The 26,041-nt window shown below is 50.2% G+C and overlaps 1 protein-coding gene across 2 annotated transcripts; it reads right to left on the bottom strand.

Moving 5' to 3' along the window:
• Positions 5,081-25,882, bottom strand: LOC100737897 (cytochrome P450 4A24). 2 transcript variants are annotated; one of them, XM_021096707.1, is made up of 12 exons: positions 25,651-25,882; positions 15,251-15,392; positions 14,537-14,581; positions 13,931-14,058; positions 12,809-12,933; positions 12,284-12,438; positions 11,745-11,851; positions 11,470-11,660; positions 11,223-11,356; positions 10,258-10,322; positions 10,036-10,112; positions 5,081-6,106 (listed from the first exon to the last, which is right to left on the bottom strand). In XM_021096707.1, the coding sequence occupies exons 1-12, from the start codon at positions 25,825-25,827 to the stop codon at positions 5,938-5,940; spliced, it is 1,515 nt and encodes a 504-aa protein (XP_020952366.1). In that variant the 5' UTR covers positions 25,828-25,882; the 3' UTR covers positions 5,081-5,937. The 2 variants fall into 2 exon arrangements, with proteins under 2 accessions (XP_020952366.1, XP_020952365.1); XM_021096706.1 differs by having other exon boundaries at positions 11,470-11,851.

The following is a 26,041-nucleotide window of genomic DNA, read 5'->3' as shown; positions in this document are numbered from 1 at the left end:
CCTCCAGATATGCTAACTATGGAGAAAATATGTGCGCAAAGCTTTGTCCGCGAGAGGGACAAAGGCCGTGCAAAACCCACTTTTCCTTCTCCACATCACTCGCCAAAGAGTTCATGAGCATCTGCAACCTGCCAGGCAGTCGGCTAGGTGCTGGGACACAGCTGCGAGCAAAGCAGACATGAACTTTGCTTGACTCCCACACATTCACTGGCTCATTTGCCCTACGTGCAGTAGGTGCGGTTACCTCTATCGTTATCCCCCTTTCAGAGGTCAAAACCCATTTCAGAGAGGAGAGGTGATGTAGCCAGAGGAACACGGCCTTTGAGAGTCCCAGCTGAAATCCTTGAGCTCGCAGCCCTTCTCTGTTGGACCTCAGACTGCCAGCCTCAGCTGCCTCTGCCAGGTCCCCCCACGGCTTGTCCCAGTCCACTGTGTGGTTGTGTCCTGGGAGACTGTGCCAGTGGACGGAGCTCTGGGCTTGGAATCAGGAGCCCCAGCCCCAGGGCAGCCTCACCACACATGCAGCTAACAACATGTACTCTCTGAGCCTCCGTTGCTCCTTTGAAAGTTGGCATGTTAGTACATTTCCTGTGTACCTCCTGTGACTACTCATTCGTTCATTCAGTCATTCACTCAGCAAATATTTCTCTGGCTCTACAGGTAAAGGCCGAAAATGGTATTAGTACAATAAAAATGACAAAGGTTGTCCTGGAAGAATGAAGAGTGACTGGGACAACCAGGGAAGGGGAAAAGTAAAAAAATTCAGTGGACTTGTAGGGCGAATAGGAACTCACCAGGCAGAGAGTGCTTCTAGAGGGATGGGGCCTAAAAAGTCATGGGCATCAGTAAGTTGCCAGATACCAAATTAAAACTCAGAAGTCAAAGGCATTTCTATGTAATTACATGGGGAGATGAGATTGAGAATTTAGGGGAACCATCCCATTTAGCATCACATCGAAAAGATTAAAACACTTAAGAATAAACTTACCTAAACAGGCAAAAGACCTAGGATTTCCCACCATGGCTCAGTGGAAATGATTCTGTCTAGCTTCCGTGAGGGCGCAGGTTCTATCCCTGGCCTCAGTCAGTGGGTTAATGATCTAGCATTGCCATGAGCTGTGGTGTACTTCACAGAGTCTACTTGGATCTGGCGTTGCTGTGGCTGTGGTGTAGGCCAGGGGCTACAGCTCTGACTCAACCACTAGCCTGGGAACTTCCATATGCTGTGGGTTTGGCCCCAAAAAGACCAAATAGATAAATAAATAAATAAATAATTAAAGAGAGAGAGAGAGAGAGAGAGAGAGAGAGAGAGAGACAAAAGACCTCTGCACTGAAAACTATAAGACACTGATGAAAGAAAGCAAAGATGATACAAACAGATGGAAAGTTTGCAAGAATCAATATTGTCAAAATGAATATCCTACCCAAGGTTATCTTCAGGTTCAATGCCATCCTTATCAAAGGACCAATGACACTCTTCACTGAACTATAACAAAATCTTTAAATTTTTTTTATGGAATTCAAAGACCCCAAATAGCCAAAGAAATGTTGGGAGAAAAAAAAAAGAACAACAGGAATCAGTCTCTCTGACTTCAGACTATAATACACAAATACAGTTATCACACCCATGTAGTTCACATAACAAAAGCAGAAATAGAGATCAATGGAACAAGATGGAAAGCCTAGAAATACACCGATGCACCTATGGTTAAGAGTAACCTAAGCAAAGTATCCAAGAACACACAGTGAGGGAAAGAGACTCTCTTCAACAAGTGGTTCTGGAGGTCCCGTTGTGGCTCAGTGGGTAACGAATCCGACTAGGAACCATGAGGTTGCGGGTTTGATCCCTGGCCTTGCTCAGTGGGTTGAGGATCCAGCGTTGCCGTGAGCTGTGGTGTAGGTGGCAGATGTAGCTCAGATCCCGCGTTGCTGTGGCTCTGGCGTAGGCCGGCAGCCACAGCTCCAATTCGACCCCTAGCCTCGGAACCTCCATATGCCGCAGGAGCAGCCCATGGAAATGGCAAAAAGACAAACAACGACAACAACAACAACAACAACAGCAACAACAACAAAACCAAGTGGTTCTGGCAAAACGGGACAGCTACAAGCAAAAGAATGAAGTTAGAACAATCTCTAACATCGTACACAAAATAATCTCAAAATGGATTAAAGGCATAAATGTAAGGTGAGATACTCTAGAACTCTTAGAGGAAAACACAGGCAGAATGCTCTCTGACATAAATCTCAGCAACATCTTATTTGATCCACCTCCTAGAATAATGACAATAAGAACAAAATAAACAAATGGGACCCAACTAAATTCGAAAGCTTTTGCACAGCAATGGGAACCCTTCAAAGAATGCAAAGACAACCCACAGAATGGGAGAAAATCTTTGCAAGCAGTGCACCGACCCAAGGGTATAATCTCCCACATATCAGTACCTCAGATAACTCAGCAACGAGTACACAACCCAACCGAAAACTGGGCAGAAGATTTAAATAGACCTTTCTCCAAAGAAGAGATATGGATGGCCAGGAGGCATAGGAAAAAATGCTCCACCTCACTAACTATTAGAGAAATGCAAATCAAAACTACAACGGGGTACCACCTCACACCAGTCAGAATGGCCACCATTAACAAATCTGCAAATAACAAATGCTGGAGAGGGCGTGGAGAAAAGGGAACTCACCTTCGCTGTCTGTGGAAATGTAAATTGGTACAGCCACTGTGGAAAACAGCACGAAGGTGCCTTAGAAAGCTGAATATAGAACTACCATATATATATGACCCAGCAATCCCACTCCTGGGCATATATCCAGGCAAAACTTTCATTCAAAAGGGTACCTGCACCCCTATGCTCATAGCAGCAGCATTCACAATAGCCAAGATGTGGAAACAACCAAAACGTACATTGACAGATGAATGGATTAAGAGTTGTGTGGTAATACCAAGAGATACAATGGAATACTACTCAGTCATAAAAAGGAAAATATAATGGCATCTGTAGCACCGTGGATGCAACTAGAGACTCTCACCCTAAGTGAAAGAAGTCAGGAAGAGAAAGACCAATACCATATGATATCACTTATATGTGGAATCTATAGTCTGGCACAGATGACTCTACCTACAAATAAGAAACAGACTCATGGACATAAGAGAACAGACCAATGGTTGCCAAGGGGGAGGGGGAAGAAGAGGGATGGATGGGGAGTTTGGGGTAGGTAGATGCAAACTCTTGCATTTCAAATGGGTAAGCAATGAGGTCCTGCTGTATATAGCACCGGGAACTCTATCCGGTCCCTTGGGAAGGACCGTGATGGAAGATCATACAAGAGAAAGAATGTGTTCATGTGTATGACTGGGTCACTAGGCTGTACCACACAAGCCGGCCTAACACTGGAAATCAACCATACCCTAGTCAAAAATAAACATCAAAAAGCCGTGGAGATCATACATGAAAGAGCAAGGGATGGCGATACCTTCATCTTCAGGCTCTTCCATCCCTATTTCATGACTCGCTGCCCCAAGATCACATCAAAGGCCCACAGTTCAGAAAGTAGAACACAAAAGATTTTTGTAAAGAATTGCTTGAACACAGCTCTCTCAGGAGCCTCCAGTTTCCTCCTGACCTGCTGCCCCACCCAGCTGAAATGTGCTTAATCCAACAGCCTCGCCCTTTGGCCAGCTTTGTGGCAAGTGATTCACACAAGCTAAGGGGCTGCAGTCTAGACGCCCGTCCAAACAAGAGGTCAGGTTCCAGGTAGCACCTGCACACAGCCCCTCCCATCCCAACATTTCTCACTCACTGGTCCTTCTCAGAGATCCACAGCCCGCCCCTCCCAACCCCAGACTCGAAGTGACTAGATTTTCCTTTACTGGTTCAGCCCCTTGGTTCAGCACTAGGAGAGAATAGAGATGAGGGACCATCATCCCACACTCTGAAAGGGACCAGGTGAAAACTCTCCATCACTTCACACCCGGGAACTTGCCAAGCTTCCTTCCCACGATGCTCCCTGGTAAACCTCGTGGCCCACGGCCTGCCAGGTCTGAGCATCCACCTGAGCCCTTCTTGTGCAGAATGAACTAGCCCAGTGAGCTAGGAACCAGGGGACTGGGCTGAAGGTCCCAGCTGCAGGTCCCAGCTGGGGTGATGTCCCTTCAGCAGGCATATGGTGGCATCACCCCACCGGAGAGGACAAAGGGAGGTCTCCTGTGGCACCGAGGGCCCTGGGCTGGGAAGGACAGGGTGGGGATCAGAGGAGGACCCTTGTGCAGAACCAGTAAGAGTGCAGGGGTGCTTGCAGAGAGGCTGGGGAAGGAGTGCGAGGGGCCTGGGGCTGGTCAGGGCCCAGGGTTGGGGGAGAATGGACCAAACCCAGTCTCCAAGAGTGACCGGGTGGAAGAGGCCCCTCCTCCCTCAGGGTGGCCCAGCAGACAAGCCAGGGCTACAGGGGCTGTCCTGTGCGGGAGGGCCCACTGGCTGGTCTCTGCCTAGGGTCTGACATCCTCTCACACTGGCCAAGACTTGTGGCCACCTGGTTGCTGCCTTGTGACAGCTGTCCACTTGTGCCACTGAGGAGCCTGCTAGCCCTATGCGGGAGGAAGGGCTGATGGGACTGGTGACACGGTCAGGCTGGGTTCTTGTCCAATCTCACTGGGAATGAAGCACTGAGCCGTTGAGCCCTCACTTGCCCCCAGGCCTGTAAGGCTTTCCTGCTCAGGAGCAGAGGGGCTCTGGCTGGGCCCCACTCTGAAGAAGGTGGTATGAGGAAGCCACCGCGGAGTAGCAGGGAGGGGTAGGCTCCTTCCTGACAGGTGACAGGTGAGGGGTGACAGGTGTGAGCTTCTCCCCTCTGAGCCTTTGGAGACGAGCCCTTTCTCCTAACTCAGCTGCATCGGGAGCCTCAGGCTCTGGGCAGGGTGTGGGGCCTCAGGGCCCCAGGGTGGGAGGTGGCAGGGGCACTGGGACACGCTCAGCCTGCTGGGGTCCTCCCCTCCTCATCTCCTCTGTCTTTCCTCCCTTCCATTCCTTCTCTCTCTTCCATCCAGCCATCGCCTCTCAAAGGAAGACACACAGACTCCAGGTGACACAGCGAACTTTATCAGGGAGTCGGACAGAAGGGAGGCCACGTGAGGGACAAACATGTAGACCCCCAAGGCACGGGACAGATGGGGGCCCAGAGTGATGCTAGCCACCCAGGATTTGGCAGGCTGAGCAATGGCTGCCCAAGGCATCCACCTGGGATTCTCGGAGCCTCAGAGTAGCTGTGTTTTCTCTGAGTGGGCCCGTGAGTCCACCAATGCCCTTATGAAAGTGCAGGTGATGTGAAGACGGACCTAGAGGGCCATTTAGAGATGGCACTGGATTTGAACGTGGAGGAGCCTCCAGGCGCCAAGGAATGCAAGGACTGCAGCTCTCAAGCCTCAACAAGGCAGAGAGAGAGAGAGAGAGAGTTTCTCTCCCATCCCTACATAGGGGTCCTGCCGACATCGTTGCTGTGGTCCAGCCACACCCATTTCAGACGTCTGATTCCAGACCCATCAGAGGGTGGTTTTGTGTTGTGTTAAGTCACTAAGCTTGTTGGAACTTATTGGAGCAGCAAAAGGAAATGAATCCATGGACAGACAGAAAAGCAGAAAGGCAGAAGGACAGGGAGAGGGCAGACCGACTGGAGGACGGCAGGTGGTGGCTATTTAGGTGGACAGGCAGAGATCCGGGTGGTTCAGAGACAGATGGACAGATACACAGACAGGGAGCCTGGAGAGAGGTGAGAGGGAGAAGGGCAGAATGTCCGATGAGGCAGGAGGCAGGGCATGAAGTCGCCTTGCAGGTGGCCCAAGAGAAGGGGGCAAAGAGGCAGGGGACAGGGGAGAGGGACAGCAAGACAGGGTGGCCAGCAGGAGGCCTTCAGAGCTGGTCCTTGTCCCCCCAGCGGTTACGGGAGCTTGCGAAGCTTCAGGTGGATCCCATTTTTGGAGTTCAACACGACTTCTGGAGTGGCAATGGGCTTCCTGGAGGGATCTGGTGCCAGCTCAAAGCGGAGCAGGGTCAGGGCCACAGCCACCTTCATCTCGTTCATGGCAAACTGCTTCCCAATGCAGTTCCTGGTTCAGGGAGGGAAGAAGAAAGAAGTGCTGTCAAAGCCTGTTCTGGGCAGGGCCGGCTCGGGCCCCTGAGCGCTGGCCAGAAAGAGGGCATTCAGGGCTGTCCGAGTGACCCGGCCCGACCCCCTTTCCTAACAGGTCACACTGGTCTTGCTGCCCAGCCTTGGTCCTGTTTGCTGTCCTGATTGGGTGATTTCCATTCTTCTATCTTCCAAGTCAGTAATTTGTTGCTCTGCGTTACTCATTCTGCTCAAAAGTGCCTTTAACTCCGCTTGCATCTCCGCACGTTTTCTAGGTTTTCTTGGCCCCTCCTCGTGTTTGCTAGAGCCTTTCTAAAGTAATCTGCGGTCGTGCTTATGTCTGGTCTTAATTCCTACATATTTGCTCTTAATTCCTTCAGCATTTTCACCATCTCCTTTTTGAACTCAGTGTCGGATGGACTACAGAGGTCTGCTCCATTGTTTGCTCCTTCAGGTGAATCCTCCTGCTCTTTTAACTGGGAGTGGTTCCTGAGCTTCTTCATTCTGCTTACATTTTTCTTCATCTGTGAGTTTAGGGAAAACAACTCCTGTAGGCTTGGTGGGCGGTTTATATGCAAGCGCGCCCCTGGGTATTTTGTGAGAGCTTGTCCTTTATTTTTGGCTGAGGGTTTGGATGCTTGGTCTCCCTGTCCTCACTGTGCACAGGCTGTGATCTCCTTGATAAGGTGCTGTGCATGCTTCCAGGGACGCTGAGGCCATGGGCAGAGCCAGTGTCTGGTTGCTGGGCCCTTGACAGTGGCAAGGACCCGAGGGAAGATGGCACAGGCTGCTCCGGGTTGCAGGGCCCTGGGAGGTGGCACAGAGTCTCAGGCAGGTTTAGGCAATTCCCGGAGTGTTTGGCGGTGGCATTGGCAGTGGCAGGGCGGGTGCATTCCCAGGGGAGGAAGAGCCACAATACGTGGCGTTGGGTTGCAGTGCAATCCTCTGTGCCTACCTCTGAGGTGATCGGGTTGCCTGTCCACAGAGCCCTGGTGGTGGCGGACCATGCTCAGCTCTGGCTGGTTTGCCCCCATCGGCTGTAGAGCAGGCAAGAGGCACCCCGTTGCACTTCTCCCACGTAAGAGGTGCCTAGCCACCCAGAGCCCTGACCTCCAAGCATCTGCGAGTGCCCAGAGAAAGACATTCTTATGGTGGCCTGCCCCTCTTCTTCTCATCCTCCCCAGCAAGAGCACCTCGGTTCTCCCATGGGCCCAGACCTCCTCCTATTTTTTCTTGGTTGTGGCACCCTGCTGGCCAGCCCCTCTCTAGCCCCCCAGGCTGTCTGCACACAGCCAACACGAGTCCTTTCCCCAGAAGCAAACTGCCCTCTGGAGCATGAGTGTCAGCGCCCAGCCCCCAGGGGATCATCCCAGGCTGTGGGGTGCCAGGAGGTGGTGGTGGTCTGCACGGCTTTCTCTCGGCTTTGCCCTCTTCAGTCCAGCTGTTGCACTTTTCTCTGTGACGTTGAGGTCCCTGCGTCTTGGCTGATCTCTCTGACAGTTATGTGGCTTCCGAGGGTGTGGGTTCCTCTCCTCTTTCACAGCTCCCTCTCAGGAGTGCTGGTCCCATCCTGACTCCTTTCTCTTTCTCTCTGTCTCATGTTTCCCCCTTTTGTTCTACCCACTTATGTGGAGGGGTTCTTGCCCTTTTGGGAGGTGGAAGGACTTCTGCCAGCGTTCAGCAGCTGTTCTGTGAATCGTTCAACGTGTCAACGGGCAACGTGTTTGTGGGAGCAGGTGAGCAGGACGTCTTACTCCTCTGCCATCTGGATCCTGCCCAGCGATTGTTTCTTGACTCTGAACGCTTGGAGGCAGGGCCAGGGACTCTGGCTCTGTGTTCGCATCTCCAAGTGACAGGGATAGAGTAGGACAGTTAGTTATACAGGTGCTTGCCAAAGTCCCCCAGGAGGGGACCACAGATAGAGAGAAAAACCCAGGGAACTTTGGGAGAACACTGCAAGTGATTAATCGCTCAAGAGAGGCATCGGCGTGTTGTGAAATGAAGCAGAACTGATGAACTGTGAAACCATAAGTAAATACAGGAGCTACGCCTCAGGTTGGCCAGTGAAAGGTAAAAGGCCTGCATTCAAGTTCATCGAGATCATGAGCCTTGGGATCAAGGACAGGAAGTTACGGGGAGGATGCTATTCCAAAGCAGGAGACTCTCTTTCTGGGAACCTGAGGTGAGTCAACCTATTTTAGCGTATGTTACCACCCTTCCGCAGTTGGAATAAGCACCATGGCAGTCCTGGTTGGACCTCAGAGGGTCAAGTATTCTCTTACAGGCTAGGAAGGAGGAGGGAATGCCGTCAGCCTGCGGTCTGCTAGAGAATGAGGAAGCGGAGGGTCTTTTCGCACTCGCCACCTCCTTGGATTATAAGGATGTAGCCCACCCAATCCTCGGGGCTGACCCTTCTTGCCTGGCGGCTCGTATTCCTCACAAGGGTTCTACCTTAATAAATCTATTGCTGGCCTATCACGGGGTCTCTTGATGAACTGCTCCTGCTCTGAGGCGCAAAGAACCTGAGTCTCAGTAAGTCCAATACCGGGTGAGTGATTTTATTTTTTAAAAAATTGGCTTCAAGTCCCAATCTGTTTTTAGGTTGTTTTTGTTCGAGGTATTTCAGGTTTCTGAAGCACAGGGTTTGGCACACAGAGAGCGGCTTGGTAAATAGTTTTATGCTTGAATCAAGCTAAGGATGGTGAAAAAAACCTCTCAGTGAAATAAAAGTCCATGTCCATTTTTTTTTTTGTCTTTTCCTAGGGCCACAGCCACAGCCACGCCAGATCCGAGCTGCATCTGCGACCTACAGCACAGTTCACAGCAACGTCTGGTCCTTAACCCACTGAGCGAGGCCAGGGATCAAACCTGCAGCCTCCTAGTTGCTAGTCGGATTAGTTTCCACTGCGCCACAATGGGCACTCATTTTTTTTTTTTTTTAAATTCAATATTTATTCTGATCTAAGAAGTGAACAGCCCAGTACAACCCGCCCTCTAGTGACAGATTCAGTGTGTGCAGACAATGTCTACAAGGAAGGCCTGGACTCTTGATTCACACATTGACTACTTCACAGAATTATGGATGAACTTCAAACTTGTTTCGACAAATGACAAAGGTGTGGAAATTACCTTACAAATGCAAGTGTCGTATCCAAATAGAATGTAATATTTTATATTTTCTCTCAAAAGCACTTGATTGCCCTGCGTTTCCTGACTTTTCTTTTTTTTTTTTTGGCCAAAGTTAGGCTGTGTGAAATCTGGAACTGAAGTATATAACTCCCACTAGATACAAAGAAATTTGCTGACTGGAAAAAGTCCAAGGCTATGTGAATATTAATGCGCTGTCAAAATTTTGTTGGGAGAGAGCACAAAATAGAGAACCCTGCAGTGGGCTGGAAACTGGCTTCAAGGGGCAAGAGTCACCGTTCACGTATTTGGCTTGAACAATCAGGACAGGGAAGGCAGCTGGAAACCCAAACCCATTTATATCGCAGTGAGACCCTGAGCGTCAGATTGGGGAATGGAGCAGAAGGGGCGGTGGGCTGGATCAATAGCAGGCGAAGAGAGAAAATCACCTTTAAGGTAACTGAGATTTGTGTAAAAGAAACATCTGACCTTCATATTTCATGAAAAATTCTACGGCTGAAAAGGCACACGCCTAAAGCGAGGAAACCCCCAGAACACTTTGGAAAGGCCACTGACTCGGAGATGTGTCCGGCCGCTGGGAGAGTCTGGAGGTCAGGAACTGGGGGGCGTGCTCTGAAGGCCTTTTTGTACATGGACACAGCCTCCTTCTCAACACACCAACATAAAGGGCATGACGGCACGTAGCACATATGGACACAGGTGGGGACAGACGTGGGGTCACACCCAGAGACACACTGCTGACCCAAGTCCAGAGGGGCTCACCTGGATCCTCCTGAGAAGGGCATGAAGGCATGGCTGTGTCGAGCAGAACCCGGTGCAAACCGGGATGGGTCAAACTCCTGCAGAGAGAGCACAGGGGCCAGGAAAGTGGCGTCAAACTCCTCTCAGCCACAGCGGACAAGAATCCCAGAGAAGGAAGGAGCGGGAGGAGGTGTTGCTCTGGGGACAGCATCCCATCCCTCCTCCCGGGGACCCTCCTCATACCTCTGGGTTCGGCCACACCTGCGGGTTGTGGTGAAGGCCGTAAATGGAGAGCGAGAGGATGATTCCTGTGGGGAGGGCAGGGGGTGAGAAGACTGATGGTTCCCGTGGCAGCAGGGGTTCTGTGCCTGCACAGAAGACTTGGCAGCCGCCATGAGAGCCACTCCCCATCACTCTGAATGAATGAGGCTGAGGCAGGGGAGGTGGGCTGGAGGTGACAGAGCAGGGGATCAAAGACCAGGAGCCCGGAACCATGACCCAGCCCTGAGAGGCCAAAGACCTGGAGGCTTCCTTTTAGGAGTGACTCGGGTGACAACTCCCACTTGTCAAGTGCCATCCGGGAGCCCCTGAGGAATAAGCATTGACGCATCGACTCCTCACAGCAGTCCTCAAGGAAGGCACTCCTACCCACGTGTCTAGATGAGGACCCGAGCCTCAGAGAGGCCATGCGGCAGGTCTAGGACCCCACGGCCGGGAGGTGGCAGGGCTGGGCCTCAGTCCCAGTGGGAGGTGAGCCAGTGGGTGGCCTCCAGCCATGGCAGGGCTCTCAGACCTGGTCCTCAGCTGCTGTCTGCATCCCCCTGAGGGCTCCTCAGGGACTGGCCACCTGACCTGGGGACAGTGGGTTCCCGGAGCTCCCTCATTACTTGGACCCCTTATGGAATGAACCACATCTTCCCCTGCTTTTGTCTCCTTGTCTCCCAATTCTTCAGGTCCCAGGGAAGTTGAATCTGAGGGCTCGATGAGAAGACGCCATTCTAGGGCTAGCATTTGTATGCTGAACTTTTGCTGTGTTCAATTTCTATATCAAGCATTTCACCACCGCATCCTAAATAGAGAGTCAATATCAATTAACTTGAGGCAGGAATGGGTCTGCAAGTGTGGCTGGTGGGCAAGTTCATGTGGATGTCTGATCTCCCATGTTTTCAGCGAGATGCTGAGGTTAGTGGGTGTGGTGATGCTCATACCTGCAGGTAAGGAGCGTCCATCAGGGAAGGTGATGGGCTTGCTGAGCTCTCTGCTAACTCCTGGTACTGGCGGATAGAGTCTCAGGGCCTCCTTGATGCACATGGTGGTGTAGGGCATCTGGTCCAGGTGGTCCCTGAACAAAGGCCATCCTGAGGCTGGGCAGAGTTGGGGAACGGGGGAGTCTCCACTCACTGGGGGTGGGGGGTGGGCGGTCCGTGCGGGGCTCTCCGTCTCTGGGACACTCACCAGGTGATGGAGGTGCCGTCCCCCAGGAGGCCTTGGATCTCCTCCCGACATCTCTGCTGATGCTCAGGGTGGGAGGCCAGAGCATAGAGGATCCAGGAGATGCCACTGGCTGTGGTGTCATGACCCTCGAACATGAACGTGTCCACTTCGGCACGGAGGTCGGTGTCCGACAAGCTGTTCCCCTTCTCCATCTGAGGAGGCAGGGGGAGAGTGCAGCTTTGCCCCTTCCTCTGTGCTTCTGGGCAAAGCCTCAAGCCTATGCCCCCAACACTCACTCGGGCAAGGAGGAGGATGTCCAGGAAATCCAAGTGCCTCTTCTTCCTCACGTTCTCCATCTCTCCCTGCTTTTGCAGCTGCGCCTTCCGCAGCTGGATCACTCGGTCTGTTTTGGAACAGCGGTTCCCAGGCTGAGCTGAGAGCTCCGGGGGCCAGGTATATCATCCAGGGTATCCCCACTGCCCCTCGTGGCCCAAGTTGGGTGTTGGGTGAATCAGGATGTGGGAGGGCATGGTTTGGCATGTCTGGGCTGAGACTTCCAGCCTCATGCGACACAAGCCAGGATTCCCCCATAACACAGGTCCTAGGGGCTGATGGCACTGGGTCTGAATCAGCTGTCACCAAGCAGTGTCCCATGAAAATCCCTGCACAGCACCTGCCACCCTGACATCTTAGTCCCCAGTCCCTGTGCCAAGGTGACAACCAGCGTGGCGATGTCTCCGCTGCTGAAAAGGACACAGGATACTCTCTTTACCTCAGGGACAAGGCCAGGAGTTCCCGAAGAAGGAGGGGAGAAACTCAGAACTAGAAGCGGAACCTGTGTGTTGATGGGCTATCCTGGCGGCACGGTGGTTCTTACGGCCTTCAGGGCTCAGCCTGTAGATGATGTCATTCTGGAGAAAGGCACTCTTCGTACGGGTAGAAAAGAGATTTTTGAGATCCCAAATGGCCTGGATGTAGGAGTGGGAATCCCTGAAAGGGAGAGGATGAGAGGAGACTTTACTGGTGGGAGACCTGAATTGGAGAAGGAGTAGGGCTCTAGGGGGAGGTGTCAGTCAGTGGGGACAGGCAGCACTGAGGCCGTTGCCCTTCTGCCGCACAGCCCTCCAGACCCTCTGCCCTTCACCAGTGGCCTGAGTGGCCAGGCGTCTCCCTGTGTCAGGGATCAGGATGTGTGACTGAGTCTGGGTTTGGTCTGGGCTGGAATTTGCCCGTGGTGGGGGGCTCCCTGCCGAATGATGCCTTTTGTGCTGAAAAGCATCCCGCTGTCCCAAGTGCCTGCCAGGGTGGTCCTCCCCAGCTGGTGAGAACAAGCAGCTGCCACTGCAGGTGTGTCACTGACCCGTCTGTCTGGACGCTGCCCTGGTGGCTGAAGGCGCACTTCATGATGGTGTCCAGGGTCATCAAGGAGACGGGTCCCACGATCTCCAGACGTGGGTCCTGGGCGACGAGCTGCTCCCACTTGTCCTGTGGTGGGAGGGGGACAGTGACCCTGCTCTGCTCTGGTGCTGGCAAGGCCAGGCTCTCTCTCTGCCTCTCCACGTCTTCTGATGAGATGTCTCAACTTTCTAATGGTGTGTGTTTCTCACCTTGAGACTGTAAAGCACGTGAGTAATCTGATGGCTGTTTCAGCCCTGTTACATAATTATACGGTTTGTGTGTGTGTGTGTGTGTGTGTGTAATTAACTAATTCTGTTCTCTTCTATATATTCCTAATGAGTTCCAAGTTTTAGGATCAGTCCATGATGATAACCTCCTTTTGGCAGATCTGAAAGCAGAGTTTCTGACAGGACGAGGGGGATCTTGTGTGTCCTGAGGTTGGAACTGGCCATAAGTCTTCCAACATCAGCTAGTAAATTTGTCAAGGCAAGAAAACGCCTAAGGGTCTATACTGGGGCCCCTAGGAATGGACACAAGGTCCTTCTCTTCCTTTCACTCATCCAGTGCTAGCTGAGGCCTGGTGGTCCACTGTCTAGATCAGAGGTGGTGTTTATCGTGGTCCAGCTCCGTGAGTGTGGACCTGGCTACATTTCCTCCCACGGGTGACTCACTTCCATTCCGAAACCCTGGCACTGAGGCCAGAGTCCTCCTGGGCAGCATCCTGGCATCTCCTCGCTGCCCCTGAGCTGCCTTCCCCAGGCCGGCCATTGCAGCTTACCCTGTGATCCTGAAGAAAGACCCTTGCTCTAGTCCACTTTGTGGAAGAGGTCGTGATTGTCAGGGAGTCGACCCTGAATTCACCACGACCATTGCTCCCAGGGCAAGGAGCAAATTGTGGATCCAAGCTGGTGCCTGGGTGCTTTTCTGTCCCATCCCGTTTGGGGGAGCCCCATTTCATAGCATGTTCTTAGCACCTCATTCTGGAGGCCTGCCTGATGGCTGCCTGGGGACACAAATGTCTGAGGTGGACTCTGTGAGTTGTGCCGGGGGTGAGTGTGTTCAGGTGAGACAGGGATGGACTCACCAGCATCACTTGGACAGACTTGGCCATGAGACCTACGTAGGGCTTCAGGATGTCATAGTGGAAGGCTGGGGTCAGCATCCGCCGACGCTGGAACCACGTCTGCCCATTCAACAGGAGCAAACCACAGCCTGGGTGACAGATGGGGGTGTGTGTTGGTCTGGGAGACGTGATCAGATGGGTGACCAGGGACAACTCGGGAAGAAGCAAGGGTTTTCGGAGAAGGCGCATCATGGCAAAGGCAGGAAAGGCCAATATACTTCACTTCAGGAACGTGAATGGCCCCCAAGCCTGGTCATCAAGCCAGAGATTAGGGCAGCTCCGAGATAAAGGTTCTGAAGATATACGAGTGCAGGTGATAAAATGACCTAAATAAAAGTCATGCTGAGAACTTTGGAGAGGCCTCAGAAATGATGCTGAAGAGGGTGAGCTTCAGGAGGACTCTCAGCACCATTTGGAAGGGTGGGGTTTGTATCAGAGACGAGACTTTATTCAGAGATGAGGGTGGTAACTCGGTGCCAGGCACCTGTTTTTCTCCACGATCCAATGAGGCAGCCCTTGGCAAACCTAACTGGTGCGGGGACTACATGTATATTTAGATGTACTTACCAATCCAGGGGATCAGCAGTCTGTAGACAACAGAAGTCTTGGGGTCTGAAAGGTAAGGAAGGAAAATGGAGGGGACGAAACATGGCAGGCAGCCCTAAGGCAGCTGTGGTCCAGACCAGGGCCTGCCAGCCCTTCCTGATGAATGGCAGCTGGCAGTCTGTCTCAAGCCACCTCCCACTTGCCTCCCCCGCCCCCAGTCCAGACTCTCTCTGTCTTGCTGGTCCCCGTGGGCTCAGGAAGGCAGACTCAGTGTCCCAGCAGAAGAACACCCACAGGACTGACATGGTGAATTGGCAGGAAGCATAACCTCTGTCCTCAGTGTCATAGCCTAAGACGGAATGCCATGGTTTCCCTATAATTAGCAGTGTTGTAGCCACCCCATGACCCAGGAGAGGCAAGAGGGAGACGTGCCCAGTGGAAATCAGTGTGGATGGGGATTGTCCTTCAGATCTGGCGTCATCTCAGTTTGGTTGGAAGAAAGAAAGAAAGAAGGCAGGAAAGACAGAAGACAGAAATCAGCTCCACCCAGCTGGTTAAGCTTTCACTCTGAGCAAATTCTGTTGGCGTTGGCCTGCCTTGTGGGCTGGGAGAATGTTTGGAAGAGTTGAGGCATTGATGGCTGAAGTGTCAGTCTCTCCTGGAATTTCACAGACCCAGGGCCATGCACCCAGGAGGGAGGGTTTTCTCCCATGTGGATGGGGGTTTCCCTCTCACCTGATCTCGCCAGGACCACCTTCATGTAGTCAGGGTCATAGACCAGTACCATGGCTCTTGTTCCCCACCGCCAGAGAGCACAGGCACTTGGGTATTTCTCTACCCTTTTCAGGAGGGGTGGCAGCTCGCTTTCCTCTTGAAACTGTCAGCGGGAGAGAGATAAGTCAAAAAACCCCTTCTTCTGGCTCCAGGGCTAGGGAGGAGGGCAGGAGGGCTACAGGGAGATAGGTGTGGATCTGTCAGCAGGACTAAGCCTTCAGAACTGTTTCTTATGACCTGGGCTCTGATCCAGACCTGGCTGGCTGTCCAGCCTTGTCCTAGGTCCAGATTCTGTCCCATTGTCATGAAGAGCCTTGTATGGGCCATCACCCTGTACTGCCTATAAACTTACATCAGGGACCGACTCCCTGGTGCTGGAAACCTTTGGAAGTCATGTGTCCTGCATTTGCATAGACTATTGATGACAACCTTGTATTACTCTGTAAGCCTTTTTCATACAGTTTGCTCTTTTAGGGAATAAAATGGATCATTTTTAAAATGAAATTTATATACTAGTTGTATTTTACCATACTCGTTGTAATATGTTTTCAATATTATCCTAGTACACATATAAATTTTTTTTCAAGATAATCATTCCCTTTTTTTTTTTGGTTCTTTTCATTAGAGTGTGTTTAGTGTTCCATTAATTTCTAATGCACATCAAATAGGCCCAGTCACACTTACCTATACATTCTTTTTCTCAGACTATCCTCCGTCGTGTTTCATCACAAGTGTCTGGATTTAGTTCCCTGTGCTATCCAGCAGGATCTCATCGCTAGCCTACTCCAACGGCAATGGTTTTGCATCTATTAACCCCAGACCCCATTCCTTCTGACCCCCACCTCCTCAACCTTGGCAAGCACTGCTTTGTTCTCCAAGTGCACGAGTTTCTTCTCTGTGGCAAGATTCGTTTGTGCAGTATTTTAGATTCCAGATATAAGTGACCTCATATGGTATTTGTCTTTCTGACGTACTTCACTTAGCGTGAGAGTCTCTCGGTACATTCATGTTGCCGCAAATGGCCTTATTTCGTTCTGTCTTTATCATTGTGTATCTATACCAATTCTTCTTCTTCTCTTGTTTTACTTAATGGATTTCATTGCTTTTACAGGTTACAACAATCATCATAACCAAACCCTACAGCATGTCCACCGCCAACCCTCGGTACATCCCCCCGCCCCCCAACCTGTCTCATTTGGAAGCCATAAGTTTTTCACAGTCTGTGAGTCAGTATCTGTTCGGCAAAGAAGTTCACTGTGTCCTTCTTTTAGATTCCACATGTCAGTGATAGCATTTGCTGTTGGTGTCTCATTGTCTGACTGACTTCACTCAGCATGCTAAATTCTAGGTCCATCCACGTTGCTGCAAATGCCATTATTTCTTTCCTTTTAATGGCTGTGTCGTATTCCGCCGTGTGGAATCCTCTTTATCCACTCCTCTGTCAATGGACATTTAGGTGGTTTCCATGTCTCGGCTATTGCAAATAGCGCTGCAATGAACACTGGAGCACACGTGTCTTTTTGAGTCATGGTTTTCTCTGGATAGATGCCCAGGAGGGGGATTGCTGGATCAAATGGTAGTTCTATGTTTAGTTTTCTGAGGAATCTCCAGACTGTTTTCCACAGTGGTGGCACCACTTTACATTCCCACCAACAGTGTACTAGGGTTCCTTTTGCTCCACACCCTCTCCAGCCCTTCTTGTTTGTAGACTTTTGGATGATGGCCATTCTGGCCAGTGTAAGGTGGTACCTCATCGTGGTTTGGATTTGCATTTCTCTAGTAATGAGTGATGTTGAACATTTTGTCATGTGTTTTTTGGCTGTCTGTGTGTCTTCTTTGGAGAATTGTCTGTTTAGATCTCCTGCCCATTTTCTGATGGTGGTGTTTGTTTTTTTGGTATTGAGCTGCAGGAGGTGTTTACCAATGTTTGGAGATGAATCCCCTGTCGGGTGATTCATTTGCAAATGTGTTCTCCCATTCTGTATGCCACATCTTCTTAATCCATCCATCGGCCAAGGGCCATGGAGGTTGTTTCCATGTCTTGGCTATTGTGAATAGTGCTGCAGTGACCCTACAGGTGCACATGTCTTTTTCAAGGGAACTTTTGTCTGGAAATGTGCCCAAGCGTGGAACTGCTGGGTCATACGGTCATTCTATACTGGGTTTTCGGAGGAACCTCCATGCCCTCTTCCATCGTGGTTGTCCCAGTTTACACTCCCACCAGCAGTGTAGTGGGGACCCTTTTCTCCACGCCCTCCCCAGCGTTTGTTGTTTGTTGTCTTGTTAATGATGGCCACTCTGACTGGTGTGAGGTGCTACCTCAGAGTCGTTTTGATTTGCATTTCTCTAGTAATGAGTGATGCTGAACATTTTTTCACGTGCTTGTTGGCCGTCTGTATATCTTCTTTGGAGAAATGCCTGCTCAGGTCATTTGCCCATTTTTCAGTTGGGTTGTTGGTTTTGTTGTTATGGTTGAGTTGTCTAAGTTGAGTGTCTATTTTAGAGATTAATCCCTCGTCAGTTGTATCCTTTGAAACTATTTTCTCCCATTCCTTAGGTCGTATTTTTTTTTTAAAATATGGTCTCCCTTGCTGTGCAAAACTTGTCCGTTTGATTGGATCCCAATGGTTTACTTTTGCTTTTATTTCTGTTGCTTGGGAGTCTGACCTAAGAAAACATTTGTATGGTTGATGTCAGAGAATGTTTTGCCTGTGTTCTCTTCTAGGAGCTTGACGGTGTCTTGTGTTATGTTTAAGTATTTCGTCCATTTTGAGTTTATTTTTGCGCATGACGTGAGGTTGTGTTCCAGTGTCATTGATTCAAAGAGGCTGTCCATTTTCCCCAGTACCACTTGCTCAAAAGACTGTTTTGTTTTACCCCCCCGCCATTTTCTTTCTTTCTTTTTTTCTTTGTTGTCTTTTTAGGGCCCCACCCACGACTTAGGGAGTTTCCCAGGCTAGGGGTCAAATTGGAGCTGAAGCTGCAGGCCTACACCACAACCACAGCAACACAGGATCCGAGCAACGTCGGCGACCTACACCAAAGCTCACGGCAGCGCCGGATCGTTAACCCACTGAGTGAGGCCGGGGACCGAACCTGCATCCTCATGGATGCTGGTCAGATTTGGTTCCCCTGAGCCACAGTGGGAACTCCTTTCTCCCAATGTATAGTCTTTCCTCCTTTGTTGAAGATTAATTGGCCGTAGGGCTCTGGGTTAATTTTGGGGTTCTCTCTTCTGTTTGACTGGTCAGTATGTCTGTTTAGGCACGAGTCCCACACTGTCTTGGTGACTGTGGCTTTGTAATATTGCCTGAAGTCTGGGAGTTCTGCCTCCTGCTTGGTTTTTGTTCCTTAGGATTGCTTTGGCAATTCTGGGTCTTTTACGGTGATATAAATTTTTGGATTGTTTGTTCTAGTTCTGTGAAGAATGTCACGGATAATTTCACAGGGATTGCATTGAACCTGCAGATTGCTTTGGGTAGTATGGCCATTTTAAAGATATTGATTCTTCGAGCCCAGGACCATGGAATATCTTCCCATGTCTTTGGATCCTCTTCAATTTCCTTGATTAATATTTTATAGTGCTCAGCCTATAAGTCTTTCACCTCCGTGGTCAGGTTTGTTCCCGGGCATTTGATTTTTTGGGGTGCAGTTGTGAAAGGTATTGTATTTGGGTATTCCTTTTCTAATATTTCATTGTTAGTATACAGAATGTTCCTAGCATTCTGTATTCTGTGCTAATTCAGAATGTTGATCTTCCATCCTATTACTTTGCCGAATTCATTGATCAGTTGGAGTAGATTTTGTGGGGAGTCCTTAGGCTTTCTGCATGTAGTATCATGTCATCTGCATACAGTGACAATTTTACCTCTTCTCTTCCAATTTGGATAGCTTTTATTTCTTCTGTTTGTCTGATGGCTGTGGCTAGGACTTCCAGCACTATGTTGAATAAGAGAGGTGAGAGTGGGCATCCTTGTCTTGTTCCAGCTTTCAGTGGGAAGGTGGAAGGGGCTCAGCTTTCCCCCACTGAGCGCTATATTTGCTGTGGGTTTGTCACAAATGGCTTTCATTATGTTAAGGTATGTCACCTCCATACCCACTTCGGTAAGAGTTTGTTTTGTTTTTGTTCTCTTTTTTCTTTTCTCATGAATGGATGCTGGGCCTTTTCAAATGGTTTTTCTGCATCTCTGGAGATGATCATGTGGTTTTTGACTGTCCTTTTGTTAATGTGGTGTATGGCACTGATTGATTTGCATGTGTTGAACCATCCTTGTGAAAGTGGGATGCATCCCACTTGTTCCTGGTGCGTGATCTTTTTTGTATGTTGTTGGATTTGGTTAGCTCAAATTTTGTTGAGAATGTTTGTGTCTGTATTCCTCAAAGCTATTGGCCTGCCATTTTCGTTCTTGGTAGTGTCTTTGTCTGGTTTTGGTATTAGGGTGATGGCGGCTTCATAGAATGTCTTTGGGCATGTTCCTTTTTCTTCAAGCTCTTGGAAACGTTTAAGAAGGATGGGTATAAGTTTTTCTTTTACGTTGGGTAGACTTTGCCTATGAAGCCATCCAGTCCTGGTGTTTTGTTTGTAGGGAGTGTTTGTCGTCCATTGTTCATATTCAATTTCGTTTCTAGTGATTGGTTCCGTTCAGTTGATCTGTTTCTTCTTGATTCAGTTTAGTGGGTTGTGAGTCTCTCAAAAGTTGTCCATTTCTTCTAGGTTGTCAAATCAGTTGGCCTGTAATCGTTCACAGTATTCTCTTACGGTTTTTGGTTTTCTGCAGTAACCGTGGAGATTTCTCCTTTTTCATTTCTTCTTTTGTCTCTGTGGGTTTTTTCGCTCCTCTTCTTGGTGCGTCCGGCCAGAGGTTTGTCAATTTTGTGCTCCTTTTCGAAGAGCCAGCTCTTGTCTTTTGTTGAGTTTTTTCTACTGGTTTTTGAATCTCTATTTTATTGGTTTCCTTCCTTCTGCTGACTTCAGGTTTTGTTTGTTCTTCTTTTCTGATTGATCTAGGTGGTGGGTTAGGTTGTCGATTTGAGATTTTTCTTCTTTTCTGAGGAAGGCCTGTGTCACTATGCACTTCCCTCTAAGCACTGCTTTTGCGGAATCCCATAGATTTTGAATGGTTGTGTCTTCATTGTCTTTTGTCTCTCGAGGTATTTTTTTAATTTCCTTTTTGATTTCCTCATTGACCCACTGGTTTTTAGCTGCATGCTGTCAGTTGTTTTTTCTCCTTTCTTTTCCTGTGGTTGCTTTCTAGTTTCATGCCCTGGTGATACATCAGAGAAGATACTTGAAAGAACTTCTGTAGTCTTCAATTTGTTGAGGATAGTTCTCTGCCCCGGTATGCGGTCAGTCCTTAAGAATGTTCCATGTGCCCTTGAAAAAAGACTATTCTGACTTTTTGGGTATGTAATATCCTGAAAATGTCCACTAAGTCTATCTTTCTATTGCATCGCTGAGGATCTCTGAAGCCTTCTCGATTTTCTGCCTAGAGGATCTGTCCACTGATGTGAGTGGGGTGTTAAAATCTCCTGCTATGGTTGTATTCCCATCCATTTCTCCTTTTTTGCCTGTTAGTATTTGCCGGATGTATCTGGGTGCTCCTATATTGGTGGCATATGTATTGAAGGTTGTAACATCCTCCTCTTGCATGGATCCTTTTATCGTCAAACAGTGTCCTTCTTTGTCCTTCTTTCTGACTTTCACTTTGATGTCAGTTTTGTCTGAGTATTGCGACTCCTGCTTTCCTGCCTTGTCCATTGGCATGAATTATCTTCTCCCATCCCTCACCGGCCACCTCTATGTGTCCGTTGCCCTTAGGTGAGTCTCTTGAAGACAGCATACTGTAGGCTGTTGCTGTTTTATCCAATCTGCCATTCTGCGTCGTTTGTTTGGAGCATTCAGACCGCTGGAGTTCAAGGTAATTATTGATAGGAATGTATTTATTGCCATTTTAAACCTTGTTGATTCTAGGTTTCTCCTTTGTTCCTTTCCTTTTTTGGCTGGGTGATTTCCTTTTATTTTACGGTTTTGTCCTTTTCTGTTTAGTATTTGTGAGTGCAATGTGGTTTGGATTTGTGGTTGCCCTGTTTTTCCAGTATGTTAACCCCCTCCTCTATCTGCTTGCTTAACCCGATAGTCATATATAAAGTATATTTAAATATATATTTAAATATATTATTTAAAAAAGAGTCTAGATGTTCTTGCTTTCCTTCCCCACGGTCTATGATTTTGAAGTTTGATTAACCCCTTCGTGTTTGTCCTTCTCCTGTCCCTTGTCCCTTTCGTAGTAGGTTATCTTTGTCTCCCTTCAGATCTGTATGCTGGCTTATTGAGGTGACTGCTTTCCCATTGTGATTTCCTCCCTCCCATTTCTTTGTGCTTCTTCTTTAGTCAGAGAAGCCCTTGCAGTATTTCTTTTAGACTGGGTTTAGCACTTCTTTACTCTTTTAGCTTTTGTTTGGTGGAGAAGTTCTTTCTTTCTCCTCCTATTCTACACGGTATTCGTGCTGGGTAGTTTGTTCCAGGCTGCATATTTTTCCCTTTTAGAACTTCGAATATATCTTGCCAGTCTCTTCTGGCCTATAGCGTTACTGTAGAGAAATCGACGGATACCCTTACGGGGGTTCCCTCAGAGTTAACACTTTGTGTTTCTCTTGCTGCCTTTAGAATCCTCTCTTTCCCTTTAACTTTTGCCGTTTGTTATTCTATTATGTCTTGGTGTGGGCCTTTTTGAGTTCAACGTCTTTGGAGCCCTCTGTGCTTCCTGTATCTTGGTAACGGTTTCCTTTAGGTCTGGAAAGTTTTCAGACATGATTTCTTCACATGTGCTTTTAATTCCCTTTTCTTTTTTCTTCTCCTTCTGGAATTTCTATCATGCATCGATCGGCCTGCTTTATATTATCCCATAGATCTCTTATATTGCTTCATGACTTCTCATTTGGCTTTCTGTCTGCTGTCCTGACTGGGTGATTTCCATTATTCTATCTTCCACGTCACCGATTGGTTCCTCTGCACTATTCCTTCTGCTTTTTAGCGACCTTAGCTCAGTTGGCATCTGTGCAAGTGAATTTTGTAATATTCCTTAGTTCCTCCTTGTACTTTCGAGTTCCTTTCTAAAGTAATATGCGTTACTGCTTAGATCCACTCTTAATTCTTGATACTCACCCTTGATTCCTTCAGGATCTTCACTATCTCCCTTCTGAACTCAGTGTCTCCTAAGCTGCAGAGGTCTGTTTCCTTGTTTGCTGCAGTGCCAGAGTGTTGGACAGTGGCAGCAGCAGGGTGGGTGTGTTCCCAGGGAGTGAGAGCAACAGCAGGTGTGGTTGGTTGCGGTGCCCTGTGTTTTTGCCGACCTCTGAGGTGACTGGGTTGCAGGTGGAGCCTATTCCCAGACCCCTATGGGGGGCAGGCCAGGCCTCCTTCTGGTTTCTGAGATGACTGCTGTAATGTGTCCCTGCCACATGTAGTTCACACAAGAGGCACTGTGTCGCCCTTAGCCTCCCCGCTTCCCTTAGCTCACCCAAAGATGCCTGCCACCCGTGGCCCACACAAGAGGCCCCCAGCCTCCTGTAGCCTGGCAGGCAGATTCTCTCCATCCATAGCTGAGCCAGTGGCACCCCACCCTCTGAGAGTCTGCGTGTGAGCAGGGAAAACATCCCTATGGCGGTCCACCCCTCCTCCTCTCACCCTCCCCAGCCAATGGGCCTTGCTTCTCCTGCAGGTCCAGATCTCCTCCCGGGTTCCCTCGGCTGTGGCATCCACTCCCCAGCCCGTGGCACAGTGCTCCCTGGCCCCTCAGGCTGTCTCCACACAGCCAACCCTGGTCCTCTCCCGGGAACTGACTTTCAGAGACTGAGTCTCAGCACCCAGCCCCCGCCCGAGTGTCTCAGGCTGTGCCATCTGGGGCGTGGTACAGATGGTCTATGCAGCCCTCACTCTGCTTTGCCCTCCTCAGTCCAGCTGCTGAGCTTTTCTAGGCGACTCTGAGGTCCCTCCATCTCGGCTTATCTCCCCGTTGGAAAGGTGTTTCCCATGACGTGGGTTCATTTCCCTTTAACAGCTCCCTCTCAGGATTGCTCGCATCCTCGTGATTCCTTCTCTCGCTCTCTTTTCTTTTCTTTTACACAATATGTGGAGGGTTCTGTGCCCGTTTGGGAGGTTTACGTTCTTCTGCCAGCGTTCAGTAGATGTTCCGTGTGAATGGTGGCACGTGTAGATGTGTTTTGGGTTGTGTTTTGGGGGAAGGTGAGCACGACATCTTACTCCTCTGCCGTCTTGATCCCTCCTACCATAAATTTGTTTATAATAAATTATGTTTAGGATGTATATGGCTAAGTGAAAAAAAAAATCCCAGTAGTCACGTGTGTGTATAAAGTTATTTTACTTTATAAGCGTCTAGGCAGTTGTAGGACAGAATCTGTATGTATAGATATGAGAAGGGTGTTGATTTAAGATTTTGATGTATGGATTTCTTTTTTGCTATTCGCCTGCACCTGCAGCCTATGGAAGGTGCCAGGCTAGGGGTTGAACTGGAACTGTAGTTGCAGACCTGTGACACAGTTGCAGCAGTACTAGATCCTTAACCCAGTGAGCAAGGCCAGGGATAGAAGCCTCACACTCACAGATACTGTGTCAGGCTTTACCTGCCGAGTCGCCACTGGAAATCTTGATATGTTGCTTTTCATCTTATTTTCACTTACCAACAGCCAGCAGCTTTTGTGCAATTGCCCCTGCCTTCAGGAATCTTTTGAAACGCCTCCGTGTGGTTCACAAAGGCCTTTGCTTTCTGCCTCTCCTTCTCTAGCCTTGCCTCCTGACACCCTGGCCATTGCACAGGCCCCGCCACTGGGTTCCCAGAGATGCCGCTGCCCTTGCTCCGTGGTGCTCAGTCTGCTCTCACTTCGGTGCCTCTGCCCATGTTGTTTCTGCTGCGTGGTGTCCCCAGCCTCTTTGCCACAGAGCAACTGCCTCTCTTCCACTTCTGAGACTCAGCTTTGTCTCTTGCCCTTGGCATTCTCGACCCCACGGGGCCCGGACAGCTTCCATTTCACGGGCTTCTATGTACCCCACAGCCACTCCCTGCCCATTGGAGGGCCCACGCTCCGCCTGCGTCCTCTGACAGTCAGGACTTCCCAGCTCTGGGCAACCTGCCCTCCTGGGGGCAGGTCCCTTCGTCGAGCACATATTTATTGAGGGTTGACTCCGTGCCAGGCCCTGGTTTGTGGCACTGATTTAGGCTGTGGCTCTAGATCCTTGTCCGTCTGCATCCCCCAGTCTCGTGGAGGAGACAGAAGGATCAAGAGGCCGTGAGAGTAGAGGATCATGCAGGGGTGATGGAAACCAGACAAGCCACAGGGCTCACGGAGCAGAGTTCCAGAGGCTGGAATGCACAGGCAGGTGGGGAGGCCCCTGAGCATCTTGGGGTGAAGGAGGTTAGGGAGGGGAAGGAGGGAGGAGTGGGCCAGTGCCTCTGGGCTTGGCAGCTTCCAGTTCCCATCATGGCTCCACTCTGTTCTCATCAGGCTGCCTGGAAAGAGGGCCTCTGCTCCCTGCAGTCCCTGATCTCCCCCTACCATTTGTTTAATCCACCAACCCTCGGTGAGCCTCTCTCCGTGTGGCCCCTTTCTCGACCAGGCCAGTGCTGCCCGAGCTGGTGGGTGGGCGCTGCCCTTCCTCAGCCTGCAAGCTCCTCCTTTCCCTCCTTCTGTCACTGCACACAGTGGCCTGACGGCCCTCTGGGCCAGCTCTTGCTGGGTCCAGGGCTGAGGTATTACTTGCTTTGCGGCAAGAGCTCGAGTCCAGGGAAGGCGAGCCCAGGTGGCGATTATGCAACTCAGATGTTATTTGTCCCTCCCTGACGCCATCTTGGAATCCTGGCTCAAGTGTGCCAGCAACTTATGAGACTTGAAGTTCTGAAACTGCTGTATGGAACATCTCTGAGTCTTAGGAAGCTAAGCCTCCTTGTCCCTACAGCTTATTGCCCTGCAACAAGCAGCTGAGCCTGGTACCTGAAGCTGACAAGTTTTCAGATTGCTGTCTGTTGTCTCCAGGGACAATGACAGAGGGGGGATCCTTCAGACAAATCTGGCCCCAGCAACCAAGCAGAGGTACGGCATGACCCCTGGGCAGGAAGCCTCTAGAAGACTTTCTGTGAGAAGGCTGAAGCTGCTAGCCTAAATCGGGGGGAGGCTGCAGGCCGACAGAGAGCACAATTACCCAGACAAGAGGTGAGCTGGCTTCTTACATGGGGCCACCTGCTAACAAACACGAAACTCTGTCCCTTGGACTTGCTGGCCGTGACCATGCTCCGAGAGTGCCCGGCCCTCCCTGCCCTCCCACTCCCGGGTCCCCTCTTACCTACCTCCCTGCTGTGTCCATAGAGCCAGTGGGAAGGAGGGGACGGGAACTGCTGGAGGGCTTTGAGCAGCCACTGTCTGCGCAGGTAGAGCTGTGCTGCCTTGAGGAGAAGTAGCAGCAGCCCGAGCAGGGAGGCCACCTGCAGGAGCCCAGAGACACTGGCCAGGGCAGGGACCGTCATGGTGCACGGGCTTCTGGATGGCTGACTGTCCCTGACTGGGGCTGACCTCCCCTGAGCATCCAGCCTAGTCAGGGAGGATGGCCCCGCCCACCTGGGGGAGGGTGGTGAGGAGGGTAGAGGTCAGAGCTGGGCCTCCAGATATGCTAACTATGGAGGAAATAGTGCGCAAGCTTTGTCCGCGAGAGGGACAAAGGCCGTGCAAAACCCACTTTCC

The sequence above is a fragment of the Sus scrofa genome, chromosome 6 (genome assembly GCF_000003025.6).
Source record: "Sus scrofa isolate TJ Tabasco breed Duroc chromosome 6, Sscrofa11.1, whole genome shotgun sequence".
NCBI lineage: Eukaryota > Metazoa > Chordata > Mammalia > Artiodactyla > Suidae > Sus > Sus scrofa.
Note: the sequence above shows the minus strand (reverse complement) of the source record. Positions and strands in the feature narration are given on the sequence as shown.

What these genes read in the sequence shown, in the direction of transcription:
- LOC100737897 (XM_021096706.1), bottom strand. Translation starts at nt 25,827, where the DNA reads ATGACGGTCCCTGCCCTGGCCAGTGTCTCTGGGCTCCTGCAGGTGGCC. An exon ending in TCTATGGACACAGCAGGGAG is followed by an intron (nt 15,393 to 25,650) that starts GTAGGTAAGAGG and finishes TCCCGCTGACAG; the next exon opens with TTTCAAGAGGAAAGCGAGCT. An exon ending in GGTGGTCCTGGCGAGATCAG is followed by an intron (nt 14,582 to 15,250) that starts GTGAGAGGGAAA and finishes CTTACCTTTCAG; the next exon opens with ACCCCAAGACTTCTGTTGTC.